This window comes from Canis lupus, chromosome 24, assembly GCF_048164855.1.
Source record: "Canis lupus baileyi chromosome 24, mCanLup2.hap1, whole genome shotgun sequence".
Classification (NCBI taxonomy): domain Eukaryota; kingdom Metazoa; phylum Chordata; class Mammalia; order Carnivora; family Canidae; genus Canis; species Canis lupus.
The window spans coordinates 26,501,831-26,517,953 of NC_132861.1; the positions used below are offsets into that span (position 1 = coordinate 26,501,831).

Consider the following 16,123-nt stretch of genomic DNA (forward strand, 5'->3'; position numbering starts at 1 on the left):
AGCAAGGAATGCTACTTACCATAATCAATATCAGCAGTTACATCCAACTTTTCTGACTTTGTAAATCTACAACTCAGTACTTACCAAGTTATTCTTTCCTTAGAATATGACATTTGCAAGTGATATGAATTAAAGATGATAGTTTTACTCATTATCAGTATAATTTATAACAGGAACCAGATGCCTTGATAAATTGGGCATAATAAGACTGGGGCTTGTAATAGCTGCCTTTCCTGATTCTTATGTACCTAGAGTTAAACACTGTACTATTCTGCCAAGGTTCTTCAGTAATCATCATTTGACTAACTTAAAACACTAATGCAAAATATGTAACTTATTATAAAGCTCATCATAGGAACTGTTTTAATTAGCTACAAGTAATATCTAATTCTAATAAACATTAATAATGAAGTCTCTGAAACCATGCCATTATTCAAATATATAAGTATAGAAGAATCTCTTGAACTGAGAGCTATGCCATAGTGTAAGATCAGAAAGTGACATGGAGACTATTGCTGTAATTTGGAAGGAACAGAACTTAAATTTTACCAAAAATAAGAACAAGTGTATTTTATGATAAAATAAATACACCAGAAAAAAAAATTGCCATAAAAGGATGTTATAAAACCTAAATTTATTTATTTAATTTTAAAAATTTTATTTATTTATTCATGAGAGACACAGAGAGAGAGGCAGAAACATAGGCAGAGAGAGAAAGAAGCAGGCTCCGTGGAGGGAGCCTGATGTGGGACTCGATCCTGGAACTCTGGGATCACGACCTGAGCTGAACATAGATGCTTAACCACTGAGCCACCCAGCCATCCCCAAAACTTAAATTTGTGATAATTTATTCATTTGTTTGTCTTCTAAATTAAGTATCAGTTTTCTACTTAATCTGAACATCAAAACTCTTATTAAACAGTAGTGAGAGAACAGGCTTCTTAATTCAAATATTTATATCAGGCTTTATAATATATATATTTTGTTATATTTGTGGGGCTAAAACTTAACTGATAATGTATGGTGTATCAGTAAACTTTTGCAATGGTGTTATATTTTTATTCATGTATAAGAAAAGTTAAGAAATCGTATGTAAGAAGCAAAAAGTCAATTTAATTTTTAAAATGTTATTTGTATTATATGCCTATTTATAAAATCAGTATTTCTGTTTAATATTCAAATACAGTACATGGGGAAACATGTTTCTAACTATAACATAGTAAAAGTTATTTTATTTATTTATTTATTTATTTATTTATTTATTTATTTGACAGAGAGTGAGGGAGCACAAGCAGGAGGAATGGCAGAGGGAGAGGGAAAGGCAAGCTCCCCGCTGAGGAAGAGCCTGGCTAGATGCAGGGCTAGATCCCAAGATCCTGGGATCATGAACAGAGTGGAAGGCAGATGCCTAACCAACTGAGCTACTACCCACGCATCCCGAGTTAAGATATTTTAAAAAATATTTGGCTGCATAATTTAAATAATCCTTACTACCTCTACAATGAATGAAAAAAAAAGTTGGTTTTGAAAATTAAATAAAAGAAAATAACTGGCAGTTAAATTTTTCCAGAGAAAAGAATTCACCTAGAAGTAGTAGTTTTGAGTGCTTTATAATTTCCATTAGATATCTAAGAATAAGTCTAGTAGACATTTAAACATTTGAGGGGGAAAAAGCAATTCTAAGCATCTGACCTTTCCAGGATATATTAAAATGAGAATACAGAAAAAAAAATGAAAGAACTGTCTTCATATTTTGATCATTCTTATATGTTACAGTAAGAAATAATTAGTTAATACAAAATTATTCAATTTTATAACAATCTAAAAGCAGTTTCTATGGAAACATGGACTGTTAAAGGCATTTTGATGTGTCACAAATGAACAATGTCCTTTGTGATTGTCTCTGATAAAAGTTGCATCCTTACTAAATAGAAAAATCAAACAGGAAGAAAATGCTGCAGATAAATCTGATGAACTTATCTTGTGCTCTCCACATATAATAGAGTAGTATTTCAATCAGTTCAATGTAGAGGACTGCATATATGTCATGGAAGCTGCCATACAACATGGGCAGGTAGGTTTAAAATGTGAGTTGATAAAGGAAAGAGAAATGACTATGTTATATAGCATTAACTTCAACTTAGTGGGCTTCTCAGTAATTTCCTCATTGAGAAGGAACATCAATGACTGTTACTTTACTTGCAAGTTTATTGTACTAGAAAGCTGAAGCAAGAGAGTAATAAAGTTCAACTATTACAAATATTCAAGTTCTTCACTTACCTCCTCTGGGTTGGCATTAAAGGTGAGGCTGCCTTCATCCAGCTGCATATACAATTTTCTGAAAGAAAATCCTAGAGGTGGGTTCTTATTATATATGGAACAGTGACCCCAAGTGGATTTACACAACCTATAAAAGATAAAATCAGAAAACATTATATATACACATAATAAAACAGTAACATGAAATTTACGTCTAAAGCTGAAAATGTTTAATTCTGTACTTGTTTTTTACTAGAGTGTGATTGACAAATGACTTCAATTTAGCAACTCTGATAGTATTAATAAACATGAGTTATAAAGATTAATAATATTCATGAGTACTATCTGAAGTTAAATATAAACTATTACTAATAATAGCAATGATAGCCTATTTATTTATAATATTCAGTGCTTACTAGATGTCAGGCACTATTTAAAAATTATAATAGTATTAACTTGCTTAATCTTTATAACAACACAATGATTTTGGTGCTAAAGATAAACATAGACACAATAAAAGATTAAAAAGATGATTTAAACCCAAGGAATCTTACTCCATAGTTAGCAATCTCAACCAAGAAGCTAAACAAGATTAAGTAACTATATGCTCTATTGCAAAGTAAAATTGAATGGAGGTAAAGATTGCTAGGTAGGGGCAGCACTTTATTTTTTTTACATATATATATATATATCAGTATATATATATATACTGATAACTGGCAAACTAAACATAGAAATTATGATGCTATAACTTCAGTACATACATCAAAAACTATGCGTGATATTAAGCATAGATGCTTTTAAGATACTGCTTCAAAACAGTTTTTTACCATCACAGTGATACATGATTGCTTAAAAATTATATGAAACCTAAAATGCTAGTAGTTTGTATCAAAACACATTATTTTTGCAGATTGGGATAGTCGTGTCCAACTCTGTACAGAGACATTAGCTACTGGTTATTATTTGAAAGCTAAAGTTTAATCTTATTTTTTCTTATTACCAAGATCAGGCGTATTCAGGGTGGTATGGCCACAGACATTTTTTCTTATTACAATGCCTAGAAATTCTTGATCATTAGACCATAGATCATTAAATAGAAGTGCAATACTCTAGAGACACAGAGAATACTGAAATATTTTAGTGCACTTTTAATGACTCTATCTCAAAATTATCTGATTTTTGCGTGTTCAAAAACACCTACTTGTAGTGACAGATATTATTAAAGTAGTTTCATTTTCTGATTTTCATTATTGAATATTGGCTAAATTTCATGTCACACACAATTAGTTTTTCATTTAGAAATTATTTAATGTATATAGGGTAACACGAAGATGTTACCGTCTCAGCCTGTAACATGAAAAATTGTGAGGATAGTGGATAAAGTATGTAATGTAATATGAGAATATCTTAATAGTTAATTTATATCCTTGCATTATTTTTACCAACCAAATTAAATCATTGATTCTAATATAGCAAGTTTAGGAGCTTGTTTAGACATCAATATTTTAGCAAACCCTTTAGTTTTATTGCTTTTGACTTTTATTACTGGTTATGTCAAAGTAACAGAACCTCTCAACATTAATAAATATTCAACACATCCAAAGTTAAAATAAAGACTAAGCTAGCCTTCAATTGAAAATAGAAGTAATTTATCATTAAAAAAATATGTCATAAAAATAGGCATAATTATGTGGTAACAATATAGGAAGCATTCCTTTCAGAAATGAACATCCAGATTTAAATCCCAGATAAAGAATACATTCTGATTGAGGTCAGATAACTTAGAAATAAACTTTTTTTCAGAGTTCAAATACAGGATACAGGATTACAAATTAAGTTTTCTGGGAATACAAAAATGCAGAAAAGAAATTTTAAATGAGCCAGTTTTAAAGCATTTTTTTGTTCTTTTATTAAACACCACAAATAGAATTTTTTCTCACTTCCACAGTACCTTCACTATAACAAGACAATGAGAGAGTAACAGGGTGAGGCTGATGATTTTTATCTATTTAGAGGCTGAGATTAACTATATAATTAATACTATAATTCTGTAGCATCAGAAAGCCTAAGTTAGAAATGTCATTTTTGGTAATACATTTTTACTAAAGTTTGGCTATTTGGATAATTTATTAATTCCCTCAATTAGTTTTTCACTTGGAAATTATTTAAAGTAACAAAAAGATCTTTGCTTTTTGTCTTTTCACATCATTAGAAAGTCCCATTTAAAATAATCAATCAATCAATAAATAAATAAGCAAGCCTTAGCATCATTCATTTTGGGAATATAAAAAATAGTGAAAGGGAATAAAGGGAAAGGAGAAAAAAATGAGTGGGAAATATCAGAAAGGGAGACAGAACATGAAAGACTCCTAACTCTGGGAAATGAACTAGGGGTGGTGGAAGGGGAGGTGGGCGGGGGATGGGGGTGACTGGGTGACGGGCACAAAGGTGGGCACTTGACGTGATGAGCACTGGGTATTATTCTATATGTTGGCAAACTTAATAAAAATAAATTTATAAAAAAAATAAATTTATAAAAAAAAATTTATTAAAAAAAAAGTAAATATGCCTTAGTAAAGAATTCTAGAAAGCTCAAGATCCAGTGACTCTTCTAAGTTTGGTAACATTTTTACAACTCAAGTATATGATCTTATTTAAAGAGTAACTTCAGTTACATAAAATAGATTATCTTCCAAACATTCTTAAATTTATAGGTTAAATTGGTATAATTGCTACTATAATTTCTATAGTCTACTTTTACTTCAGCAAGCAGATTATCTCCTTACATTCTATTTGACTTCATTGATGAAATGTTGGTTAGAAAAAAATAAAAAGTAGATGAAACAGTCACCACAGATTATGTTAACAAGCACCTCTATGACAGAAAGAAATATATAAATAAGTAAACATAACCTTCATATAAGAAGCACAAACTATACTGGGGTGTGAACACTCTAAATTTTGGAATTATAAATTCTCACTTAACTTGTATTTTTATTTTTGAATTTTTTAAAATTATTTTTAAAGTAATCTCTACATCCAATGTTGGGCTCAAATTTAATAACCCTGAGATCAAGAGTTAGTTGCATGTTCTACGGACCAAGATTGGCAGGTACCCCAACAACTTGTATTTTTAGAATAAACTTATAACTTCTGATTTATAATAAACTGACATCTCTTGATTGGTAACTTATCTTCTAACTACAGAGTCATTTTCTTTTATACTGTCCTTCTTTCCCCAATATCAAATTTGACTGTAATGCTAATTCATTATCTTGACAGGTTTTAATAAAGAGCAAGTCAAAATACAAACCTAGGTTAAAAAGAAATACATCATAATATATGTCTATTATAAAAATAACATTTAAGCATGACTGCCTTTAGAGATATCTGAATCAAACATGTTAGGTTGAACTTACCCTTGCCAAAGAAGTTCATCATTTGCAAGGTCTTGCCAAACACATGAAGCTAAGCAGAGGTCAGTTGCATTCAGGTAGGACAAGATGGTAAAGCTTAGCTCAGGGGGCAACATTTCCAAATTAATGAATCCTTCCTGTTCTTTAGATTTCCGTGCCTTCAAAAGATGATATATATCAATGCCTCCTTGGACTTGTTTACGATGACTGGTGTTAGAAATGTTGTTGGCAGCCATCCTCCTGCTCTGGTCTCTGCTGAGGTAGCCTTGCTCACTATAACCTTCTTGCTGTAGCTGCTGGTTTCTGGCCACTCTCCACAGCCCCTGACCCATCTGCAAGCCTGGGAGAAAGCCAGGATATAGTAAGAAGGTGAACTGTGACACGAAGCATTAATTTATCAGAATTAGCATTATTCATTAAAACATATTCAAAGGAGTGGCATATTACAAAGAGCTGGAACATCCAAAGTACAAAACTTGGACAGAGAAAGTTGCAGAAATACTTGATTTGATCATCACCTTTATCCCAGTTTGCTGACTACTTTTAAAGTCCACAGGTGACATAATCATTTTTCACATGGTAAGATTTAAAAGTTACTGATGTCCTAAAGACTCTTACAAATTATAATTATGTGGACTTATGGGCCAGTATTAAATACAGCTCTGATCAGAGCACAGGACTTTAGTTAAAAGGCCTCTAGACCCTGCTTTTTATCACAACCCAGGCTAAGCTAAGCTAGCCCCTTTTAACCAAACTCCCAGATGCATAACAGCTGTGAAACAGGTTTTTCCTTTAATTCTTGCCAGTCTACACTTAAGTTGTAGACTGTAATAAAATGTAACATAGGCCCTGAAGTCTAATTCAGAAACCTTATAAATTAGACACCTAGAACTCCATGATAAATAACTTAGTAATGACTATTTGGTTTTGTTGTTGCTTTAAATAAAAATCATAATTTAGACTAATGTTCCAGTTCTTCTCCATATAACCCTGTGGATTCCTCAGAGATGCCTGGGAAAAGATAAAGAAGAAAGTATGTACCAGCCTCATCTACCTCCATTTGACCTCCAATCAGTAGCTCTATGTTTATCTGTTAAGAAATATTAGACTGCCTAGTATATAAATGTTAGGAAACTACTGGCCTAGACTTCCTGTTTGATCTTGGTTTTGGAGTAAGTAACTTCTCCTAGGCAAATAAACTCATTGAGAAAAATGAAATCAAGAAGAGGTTTTAATTAATAGAGACTTCTAGGATCTCTTTTCCAAATAAAAATATTCTTGTTTTATAAATCCGAGTTGACTACTAATATGTGTATGTATGTAATTTAAAAATTTGGGGGGAAATCGGATTTTCAAATAAAATCATTAAAATAAATTTCATAGCACGACCTATCTTTAAAACAGTTTTAATTAGCTGTTTACAATGAGAACTAACAAAAAAGGAAAGAAAAAAGAAAAAACCTCAAGGGTGACTAGAAATTTTAAATATTAGGAACAATTTGAAAATTGAGTAGCATTTCAAAGAATGTCAAAGATATTTTTTTCAGTGTTTAAAAAGGCATGCTCCACATGTATATTTACTGAGTTATTGGCTATTATCTGGATAATGACTACTGTAATGGGTTACTTGTTGATTAGAACAGAAAAACAGTCCAGGATAATTTTTCACTCTTCTCCTTTAAGTGAACTTCTTGGAATCACAGCAGCTTAAGTATAAAGGGATGGGGGGTACAAAGAGAAGGAATAGATTAATAATTTTTAAATATGGGGAAATTAACTTTAACAAAGAAACCAAAAAAAATCTTTTATCTCTACAATACATACCACAATAATGGTAGCAGTTCTTAAATTAGTGATTAGGTCATAATAATTAAATTGTATTTTTAATATGGAATATTAAGAGATTGAAAATACAGAGCCAGAGGAAATCTCTGCAAAACACTTCTAACAAAGGCCTGGTATCTACAATGTACAAAGAAGTCTTAAAATTGAACAATAAGAAAACAACTCACTTAAAAAGTTGCAAAAGATCAACAGATGTCCCACCAAAAAAGATATATTGGTAGCAGATAAGCATATGAAAAGACACCCCACACCATGTGTTGTTCTACAATCTCAAATTAAAACAATGAAATAGTAAATGTTACACATATATTAGAATGCTTGAAATCCAAAATACTGACACCACCATATGCAGGCAAAGGCATGGAAATGCAAAACGGTACAGTCACTTTGGAAAACAGTTTGGCAGTGTCTTACAAAACTAAACATGCTTTTACTATATGATCTGGCATTTGTGACCCTTGGTATCTACCTGAATAAGTTGAAAACTTATATCCACATAAAAACCTGCACACAATGTTTGTAACAACTTTAGGCATAATTACCAAAACTTGTAAGCAACCAAGATATCCTTCAATATAGGTCAGTGGATAAACTATGGTATATCCAGACAATGAAATATTTAGAACTAAAAAAAAAATGAGCTATGAAGCCATGAAAAAACATGGAAGAAACTTAAATGCACATTACTAAGTGAAAGAAAATGATCTGAAAAGAGTACATAGTGTATGATTCCAATTATATGACATTCTGGAAAAGGCAAACTAAAGAGAGCAAAAATTATTAACAGAAAAATAAAGAATATCAACAGAAATTTGTAAGGAAGTTTGTTTGCTAAATGTTTAAATATGCCATGTCATATTATAACATAAGTATAACTTGACACAAATTAACATTTCAAGATTGGAAATCATAAAGATCATTATGTCCATTATGACTATTTCTCTGTTTATCTTAGCAAGAAAATATCTAGAATCACATTACTTGCTAAGGTCATTTAGCATATCTTGTCCTTTTCTGATGATTATTTTTTTCTTTTGTTTTTATACCACTAAAAGTAAATAATACAACATGGTAACTACAATGTTTGAAGTCTCAAGATTTAAGGCATTTGATATCAATTTCTGTGTATTTCCCCTGCAGCATCTTTCTGGTTAAGCAGCTGTTAAGCAGCTGTTGTTATTCTCAGAGATGTTGCTAGGGAACGCAGAATCAGGGTGATTTCCCTAGGCTCTGGACTTTAATGGGGATCACTTAAATTGAGCACTGGATAATGTGATTCAGAAAGCATCCGGCAGGTAGAAAGAGGTAAAGCTAGCAGCTGGCTCTTGGAAGGGGGAAAAAAAAACGTGATGGGGAGGGTGGAAGCTTGAGTCTTATGTGCACATAATTCAGACAAAGGAAACTTCATTCTCTATTCTACTGATGAATAATACCACAAATTGCCCTTCTGAAATGTCCTTTCCCTTTAAAGCAGGTTCTTGATACTGGGCAAAACCAAAGTATAATAAACCACTTGGGGAAGATTAATATCAAATTTACGCTTTGGAGAAAGGAAAGGGTGTTTATAGAGTTCCATCTCCATTCTCCTTAGGGTAACAGGAATGTGAAATGTGGGTGGAACTGTCAGAAAAGTGATAAAACTCTCAATGACATGATATCCATTGCAGAAGCTGTGAAGTAAGTCATGGAGGAAGCACAATATTGTGGACTCTGACATCGAACAGACTTGAGTTTAGATCCTGACTGCACTGTTATTTACTTATAGGACCTTGGGGAATTTATTTACTATTCTAAGCTTTGGTTTCTTCAGATATAATGTGATAATTTGCATATTACATAATAATATCTATAGTTCAAGAGGTTGTTGTATTGAATGAGATAATGCATATAAAGTTCATTCCATAGCTACGAAAATATTAGCTATTAGTTTGTTGTGACAAGACCATATTTTCATAAAGTGAAAATGAGAACATTGGCAAACTTAATGATTCTTCAGTTGTCCAGATGTTATGCCTACTGAATAAACTCATTTGTTCATGTTGATACCCATAATTCTTCATCTCCTTTAGTTACTTCATATTTCAGCCATTATTCTTTTCCTCATAAATACAATTTTTATATTGATGACCAAACCAACCAACCAACCAACTAACCAGACCCAAACCTGAAAAGTGAAAAAGCCTGCTTATATTCCACAAAAAATTTCAAACCTCAGCATGTCTTATGATAGAGCCAATAACAATGGCATGAAACAGATTTTGGTGTTATTAGTAATGTGTCAACATCTGCCTCTAAAAGAGATGTAAAATATGATGATAGTTTCATGCTGGGGTCTTACATGATTTCAAAATTCTTGAAAATAGGTGTGTGGACTGAATTGATCAAAATCTGACTTTAAAATACAAAATTTTCAGATGACTTATTAAAGTTTTAATAAAATCTTAGTATAAAGATTTTCAACATTAAAACATACATCATAAAAGATACAGTACTGTCATTTGTGCCAGGAAATCAGTCCAAAAAATATCAAGCTGCATAGTGGAATCACTGAATATACAAAGAGTTTCAAATTGAAAAAAATTAAACGCAAAAAAACTTTTGTATTTGAAATAAACAGTTGGTACAAATATAGATTGTAATTAAACCACTGCTAATAACTTGTTCACTCAAAACAGGCTGAGGAAAAAAAAAAAAAACAGGTTGAGGAATATAGACACTTCCAGGAAACAATACTCTTACAAGAGCACAGATAGTCTATTTCATGTACAAATAAAAGAAATATGGTCATTTCTTGTAATTCATGGTAGTTATGTTCTATAAAGTCACTGCAAACAGTAAATTAGCCAATATGAACCATTGTTCCTAGGAGACATGGAGGGGTTAGGTTCCCACATGCTTCTGGCTACATTTTTTGCCAACTGATGAACATATAAGCTTGTTTTATGCGTGTTTCTATTAAAAGACACTTTTAATATACACTGTTGATTTATTAACACTGAACTCAAATCTGATCAGAGCTCATCTAACATAGGCATTTTCTCTATAAAGCACCATCACAATCTTCTTGCACTTAGGAAGGCTAAACAGTGCTTTAGCAATAAATGTGGGGGCCATTTTAAACAATGAAATCATCAACAAAAGAGCACAAAATATTAAAAAATGTGCCACTAAAAAGATCACAAAAAGGACACTAGTTTACAATATGAGAGCTAAAACAAAAAAGTGGAGAATCACCTTATTTGACCTTAGCTGGAAATGGCATGTCAAGATACAAATTTTCTGCAGATCTGTACATTTCTGAAAATGACTGTGAAAGTGCTGAGAGTATTGATTTGCAGGATTAAAAACATAAATTTTATTGAGTAGGAAAATTCACAAATACAAAATCTGCAAATAAAGATCGACTATAATTAATACTATTTAAAATATCCCATGCCTTTTTCTCCAAATTTGAATTTATTTTACTTAAAAGTTTATCATATTCAGAGGATTTATAAAATTCTAAGGACCTTCAAAATGAAACCAAAGAGATTTTCTTTTGGTCTCCAAAGTGAGGAACAGTGCTTCATTATTTCTCATCTGATGGAAATAAATTAAAATTTCATAATTACATAGGTTACAGAGGAGAAATTATGCTAACAAAAATTCCATACAAGATTTCAAAGTTGAAATTCTTCCTTCCAGAGAAGAGAAAAAATTATGGTTTAAAAAAATATCAAGGCAATTTTCAGGAATGATAATATGATAACTATAAACAAAGATTTAGATATTATTTATTAGTAAGTTCAAATGTACATTTTTACAGAGAATGATTAATGCAAAATAAATCTCAAAACTCTTTTTTAAATTGGATGAAGAGGGACGCCTGGGTGTCTCAGGGGCTGAGTGTCTGCCTTTGGCTCAGGGCGTGACCCCGGGATCCCGGGATCCAGTCCTGTATTGGGCTCCCTGTGGGGAGCCTGCTTCTCCCTCTGCCTGTGTCTCTGCCTTTTTCTGTGTCTCTCATGAATAAATAAATAAAATCTTTAAAAATATATAAATAAATTGGATGAAGAATCTCAAAACAATGGCCAAACATGCAAATGAACATTATTTAATAATTTCTATTTTCCTGGAATTATGCAGACACGGCTATAATCTTGATCATTTTAATACAGTAGTCAAATAATGCTCCTTATGTCTCAGAGATATTACATACTGTTTTCATGTAAGGGCCAAATATTTATGTTCAATTCTGTACTACTTGCAAATGTACTCATGTACATATGTATATGAATATGCAAACCTCTCAAATGGATAGAAGACTCAAAAACCTGGTACTACTGGCTATGGTATGGGTAACACCAAACTGAGCAGCTTTGAACACTCAGTAATACTGTGGATAAATATGTCACATTAGCTGAAAGAGACACCTATTTTATTATTTTAACCTAACATATATGAATTTCGTATTTTTATTATCTTATACAGTTCAAACTTAACTTTGTGTTTCTAAAGTCCTATGCTACAATGGCACAGTAGCTGGGATAACATAAATGGAAATTAACATGACTTTAGGAAAATTCCAATATTTTTCAAAAATAAACAAAGTCGGGCGCCTGGGTGGCTCAGATGGTTAAGGGTCTGCCTTTGGCTCAGGTCATAAGGCCTGGGTCCTAGGATGAGCCCCACATTGGGCTCCCTGCTAGTGGGGAGTCTGCTTCCCCATCCCCTGCTCATGCGCTCTCTCTCTCTTTTTTCTCTCAAATAAATAAATAAAATGTTTAAAAAATAAGGTCTTTGAAAAACTTTATCACTAAGAGTGAATAAAGCTGCTTGCTTACCTAAAGGTCCATTTATGGAGCAGTCACTATCACCTCTAAATGATTTTGTTTCATCTCTACCTGACAATATCTTAGGCATGTTACATCCAGTGTTATTATGCATATATGGTGCTTTTCCTTCCAAATAAGCTTTCAGTATCACATAGCTTGATTTTAATATGCTAAACTCTAAAATTATTTTGATTCATGCTAGCATGGTTTCAGGAATAGGTCTTAAGCCAGGACCAGGATAAATATAAATGGTAGGGTACCATCTCATTAATATGATTTGTGAGATAACAATTAAACAGTAGTAGATAACAGAATATCCTAACTCACTTTTGGAAAAATCTTTTATAGTCAACTCCTAGCTTCTTGTTAAAATTTTAAGTTTCAACACATATATTTACCACCTTTTTCTCCTATTAAAATGAGAGAAAATAAATAAAAAAGGGAAAACTTAAATCTAAAAGAGAAGGAAAACAGGCTATTGAGTGGACAAAACATTTCAACACATTTCTGTAACATGGAAGTGGGAGGAGTAGTGGTTGCTAATGAAGCCATGAAGAGGAAGGAGAAAGACAATATGGAATAGTGCAGAGAATTAAGCAGGGGCTTATTATCTTGCAGAACCTCAAAAGGCTTTTGGGGGTCCAATACACAGTGTAACTATGGAAACAACTGAGAGTAAAATGAGAAACAAAAATCAAGGGATTATTGGGTCACCATTTCCTTCTTTACACAATAATGAAAAAAAAAAAAAACCAGCCCCTTTGCAATCTTCATGAATATTGAATGAACTAATATGGAACAACAGACCATGAGCTATCCCTCAATACACATGTATCAAGTGTCTAGAATGATTAGCCACACACTCCAACCCCTTTCCCTTATCTAGGTTGAATGAAAAAGTGTTTCCTCTCAAGATTGAACCCTAGAGAAAGACTCCCTTTCTCTTCTAACGTTTGTAAGTGGCCCAGTATAATGGCTATCAAACCAATCATCTCAAAGGAAGGACCACCAGCTCTATACAGGTGCATACATCCACAAATCGAGTATTTTATGGTCCCAAAGATCCACTGTTCAATCTTTTTCTTTTTTTAATTTTTATTTATTTATGATAGTCACACAGAGAGAGAGAGAGAGAGAGAGAGAGGCAGAGACACAGGCAGAGGGAGAAACAGGCTCCATGCACCGGGAGCCCGACGTGGGATTCGATCCCTGGTTTCCAGGATCGCGGCCAAAGGCAGGCGCCAAACTGCTGCGCCGCCCAGGGATCCCCCACTGTTCAATCTTTAAAGTATGGCTGAAGCATTTACACAATGACTACTTGGCTAGTTTTTCCTAATTTCATACAGTGACTCTTGACAAAAGTTAATTTTAATCTTAATCTAATAAACACAATCATAAAGCATAAATCTACATATTACATATTTGAGAGTTTGCTTAGAGAAGGAATCCACTGAAGGTCTACAATATATAAATATGGCAAAAAGGTATATCTTTCTCCCAACTTCAATCTTTCCAGTCTCCACCTGGGACCCCCTTAAGGGCTACCAAGAAAATCCCAAGGCAATGTTCCTTAAATGTAGATTATGAATGTCCAGTGACCTAAAAAAAATGGAAACAAAAGCAGTGGGAAAATGTCAAAAGGAATGTCAAGAGCTAATGTGAAAAAGCTATTAGTCAAACATAGGACAATTTGAGCATCAAAATAAAAATAAGGACAGTAATAGATTATAATCCACATAAAAAAAGAATCCATAAATTTACATTGATGATCAATAAATAAAGGAAAAAAGAAAGCTGTTCTTTATAGTAAAATGTCAACTAATAAAGATTAAAGGAATAATGGGTTAGAGGAATCATTTAGAATCATCATGGGAAAAATTGGTAACCATACAGTGGCTGTGTCACAGGATATTCTTGTTCTTAGGAAACACACTGAAGTGTTAAAACATAATATATACAACCTAGTCTCAAATGGTTCAGAAAAATAGTAATATCTATCTCTATATAGAGAGAGTGCTAAAGTTAGGTTGGAAAATTTTCAAATTGATGAATCTCTTAGAGCATATACTAGTTATTTTTATTATTCTTACAACTTTTCTGTAAACAGAAATCTTGTGTGGAATTCAACCAGGTGAATTTGAAAAAATTCTTCGTTTGATGTGCATGCAGTTTAAAAATTAGTTTAGTTTAGTATTATACACACTAAAAACCATCACTAAGGAAATAGAGGCCCAGCACTATGGCTTAAGAGAAGAGACTCCTGTCAAAGAAAACATCAAAATAGTAAGAATTATTTTTGCCATTTTTGACAGAAATGTTTAAAGGATAGAGAAAAAATTTTTAAAGAAAATTGAAAATACCCCTTTTAATTCTTTTTGTGTTCATATTAAAGGCTTGGAATTTCTGGCTGTTTCTTCCTTCTGTACATAATTTTAAGTATATAATATCTAGTAATATAAATATTAAACTATAATACTGTTTATGTACTATAAACCACCATTTAATACTCTCTGTGCTAAGCACTTTTAAAACTTTTATAGATGATCTCATTTTAATCCTCACAACAACTCTAATAGGTAGAAATTATTACTCTAATTTTATAGCTGAGGAAACTGTGACCCAAGTAAGTAACTTTGCTTGAGATCTCATAGCTGGTAAATGTAAAATTTAGTACTTAGACTTAGGTCTGAATCCAAAGAATTTGTGTTCTTAACCACCAAATCTTATGCTAGAACTGTTAGAGCTCACAGATGGCAAAGGCAATCTACCATCTGTTTCTTCATTACTGGCTCTCATCTCTTTTTTCTCTGTAACTGCTTATTACCTCCATTGTTGTTCCCAGCTGCAGCTTTTCTCATAGGTTTTGATGTGAAAAAAATTCTGGTTCAAACTCCAACACAGAATCTGATTCACCTATATTTGTGGTCTTCATTTTCCTCATCAGTAAAATAATGGATAATTCTTTTTTAAAAAATATATATATATTTGGGGGCAGGGGAGGGAGAGAAAGAATCTCAAGCAGGCTCCATGACCAGTGCAGAGCCCCACACGAGGCTGGATCATGACCTGAGCTAAAACAAAGAGTCAGATGTTTAACTGACTCAGATGTTTAACTGAGGCACCCAGGTGCCTCAATACAGATAATTCTTATCCCATGGGACTTAAAGGGGCTAACTTTAGGGAACCTAGCTCACAGGAGGTAATTTACAATAACAGGTAGTTCTGTAGTTATCTCTCAACCCTCTTTAAATTATTATCCTATATTCTTCCATTTCAGAGTGTACCTGATTATTTTGGATTTAATTACCTGAGCCTATATAGTCCTGCTTCTAAATTTCATTAATTTAGGATCTGTGAAATTTGGAAGAGATGCTATTTACCTTTGCTAGGAGAAAAAAAATAACTAGTAAATATATAATGTAAGAAGCATCAGCTAACTTTGCTTAGACTGATACACTATATATAAAAACAAATTTTGACAAGTAAAGTCAAGTACTTAGTCATCAGTCAGTGATTGAACAGATACCTTTTTGGCACTAAGCACTACCATCATCTTTAATCATGATCATTGTTTCTAGAAATGAAAACTTCAAGACTTCATGGGAAGATTCAACATATCAAAGTTCCTTCTGGCAATATCACAAAATAAATCTGTCAATAAGAGGAAATTTCTACTATGTCTAGTAATCACCAGTAATTTGAATTTTAAAGTGCTTTGTGAATAGCATGTTAATTTCTTAGATCTTTAAAATCAGTGTTACAATTGTTGAGATTCATATTTTTAAG

General features: G+C 32.4%; 1 protein-coding gene and 1 long non-coding RNA gene across 4 annotated transcripts in view; one reads left to right on the forward strand and one right to left on the reverse strand.

Annotated features, from left to right (window-relative positions):
• Positions 1 to 16,123, reverse strand: part of FBXO8 (F-box protein 8) — a 48,542-nt gene that overhangs the window by 21,497 nt on the left and 10,922 nt on the right. For all 3 annotated transcript variants that reach the window (XM_072796026.1, XM_072796028.1, XM_072796027.1), the window contains exons 2-3: positions 5,682 to 6,018; positions 2,281 to 2,407 (exon numbers count right to left, since the gene is read on the reverse strand). In XM_072796026.1, coding sequence (XP_072652127.1) covers positions 2,281 to 2,407; positions 5,682 to 6,018 — 464 coding nt within the window. The remainder of the gene's footprint in view (positions 1 to 2,280; positions 2,408 to 5,681; positions 6,019 to 16,123) is intronic.
• On the forward strand, positions 8,673 to 9,566 carry LOC140615908 (uncharacterized). Its single transcript, XR_012016413.1, has 2 exons — positions 8,673 to 8,828; positions 9,115 to 9,566. It is a non-coding gene; the product is annotated as an uncharacterized lncRNA (long non-coding RNA).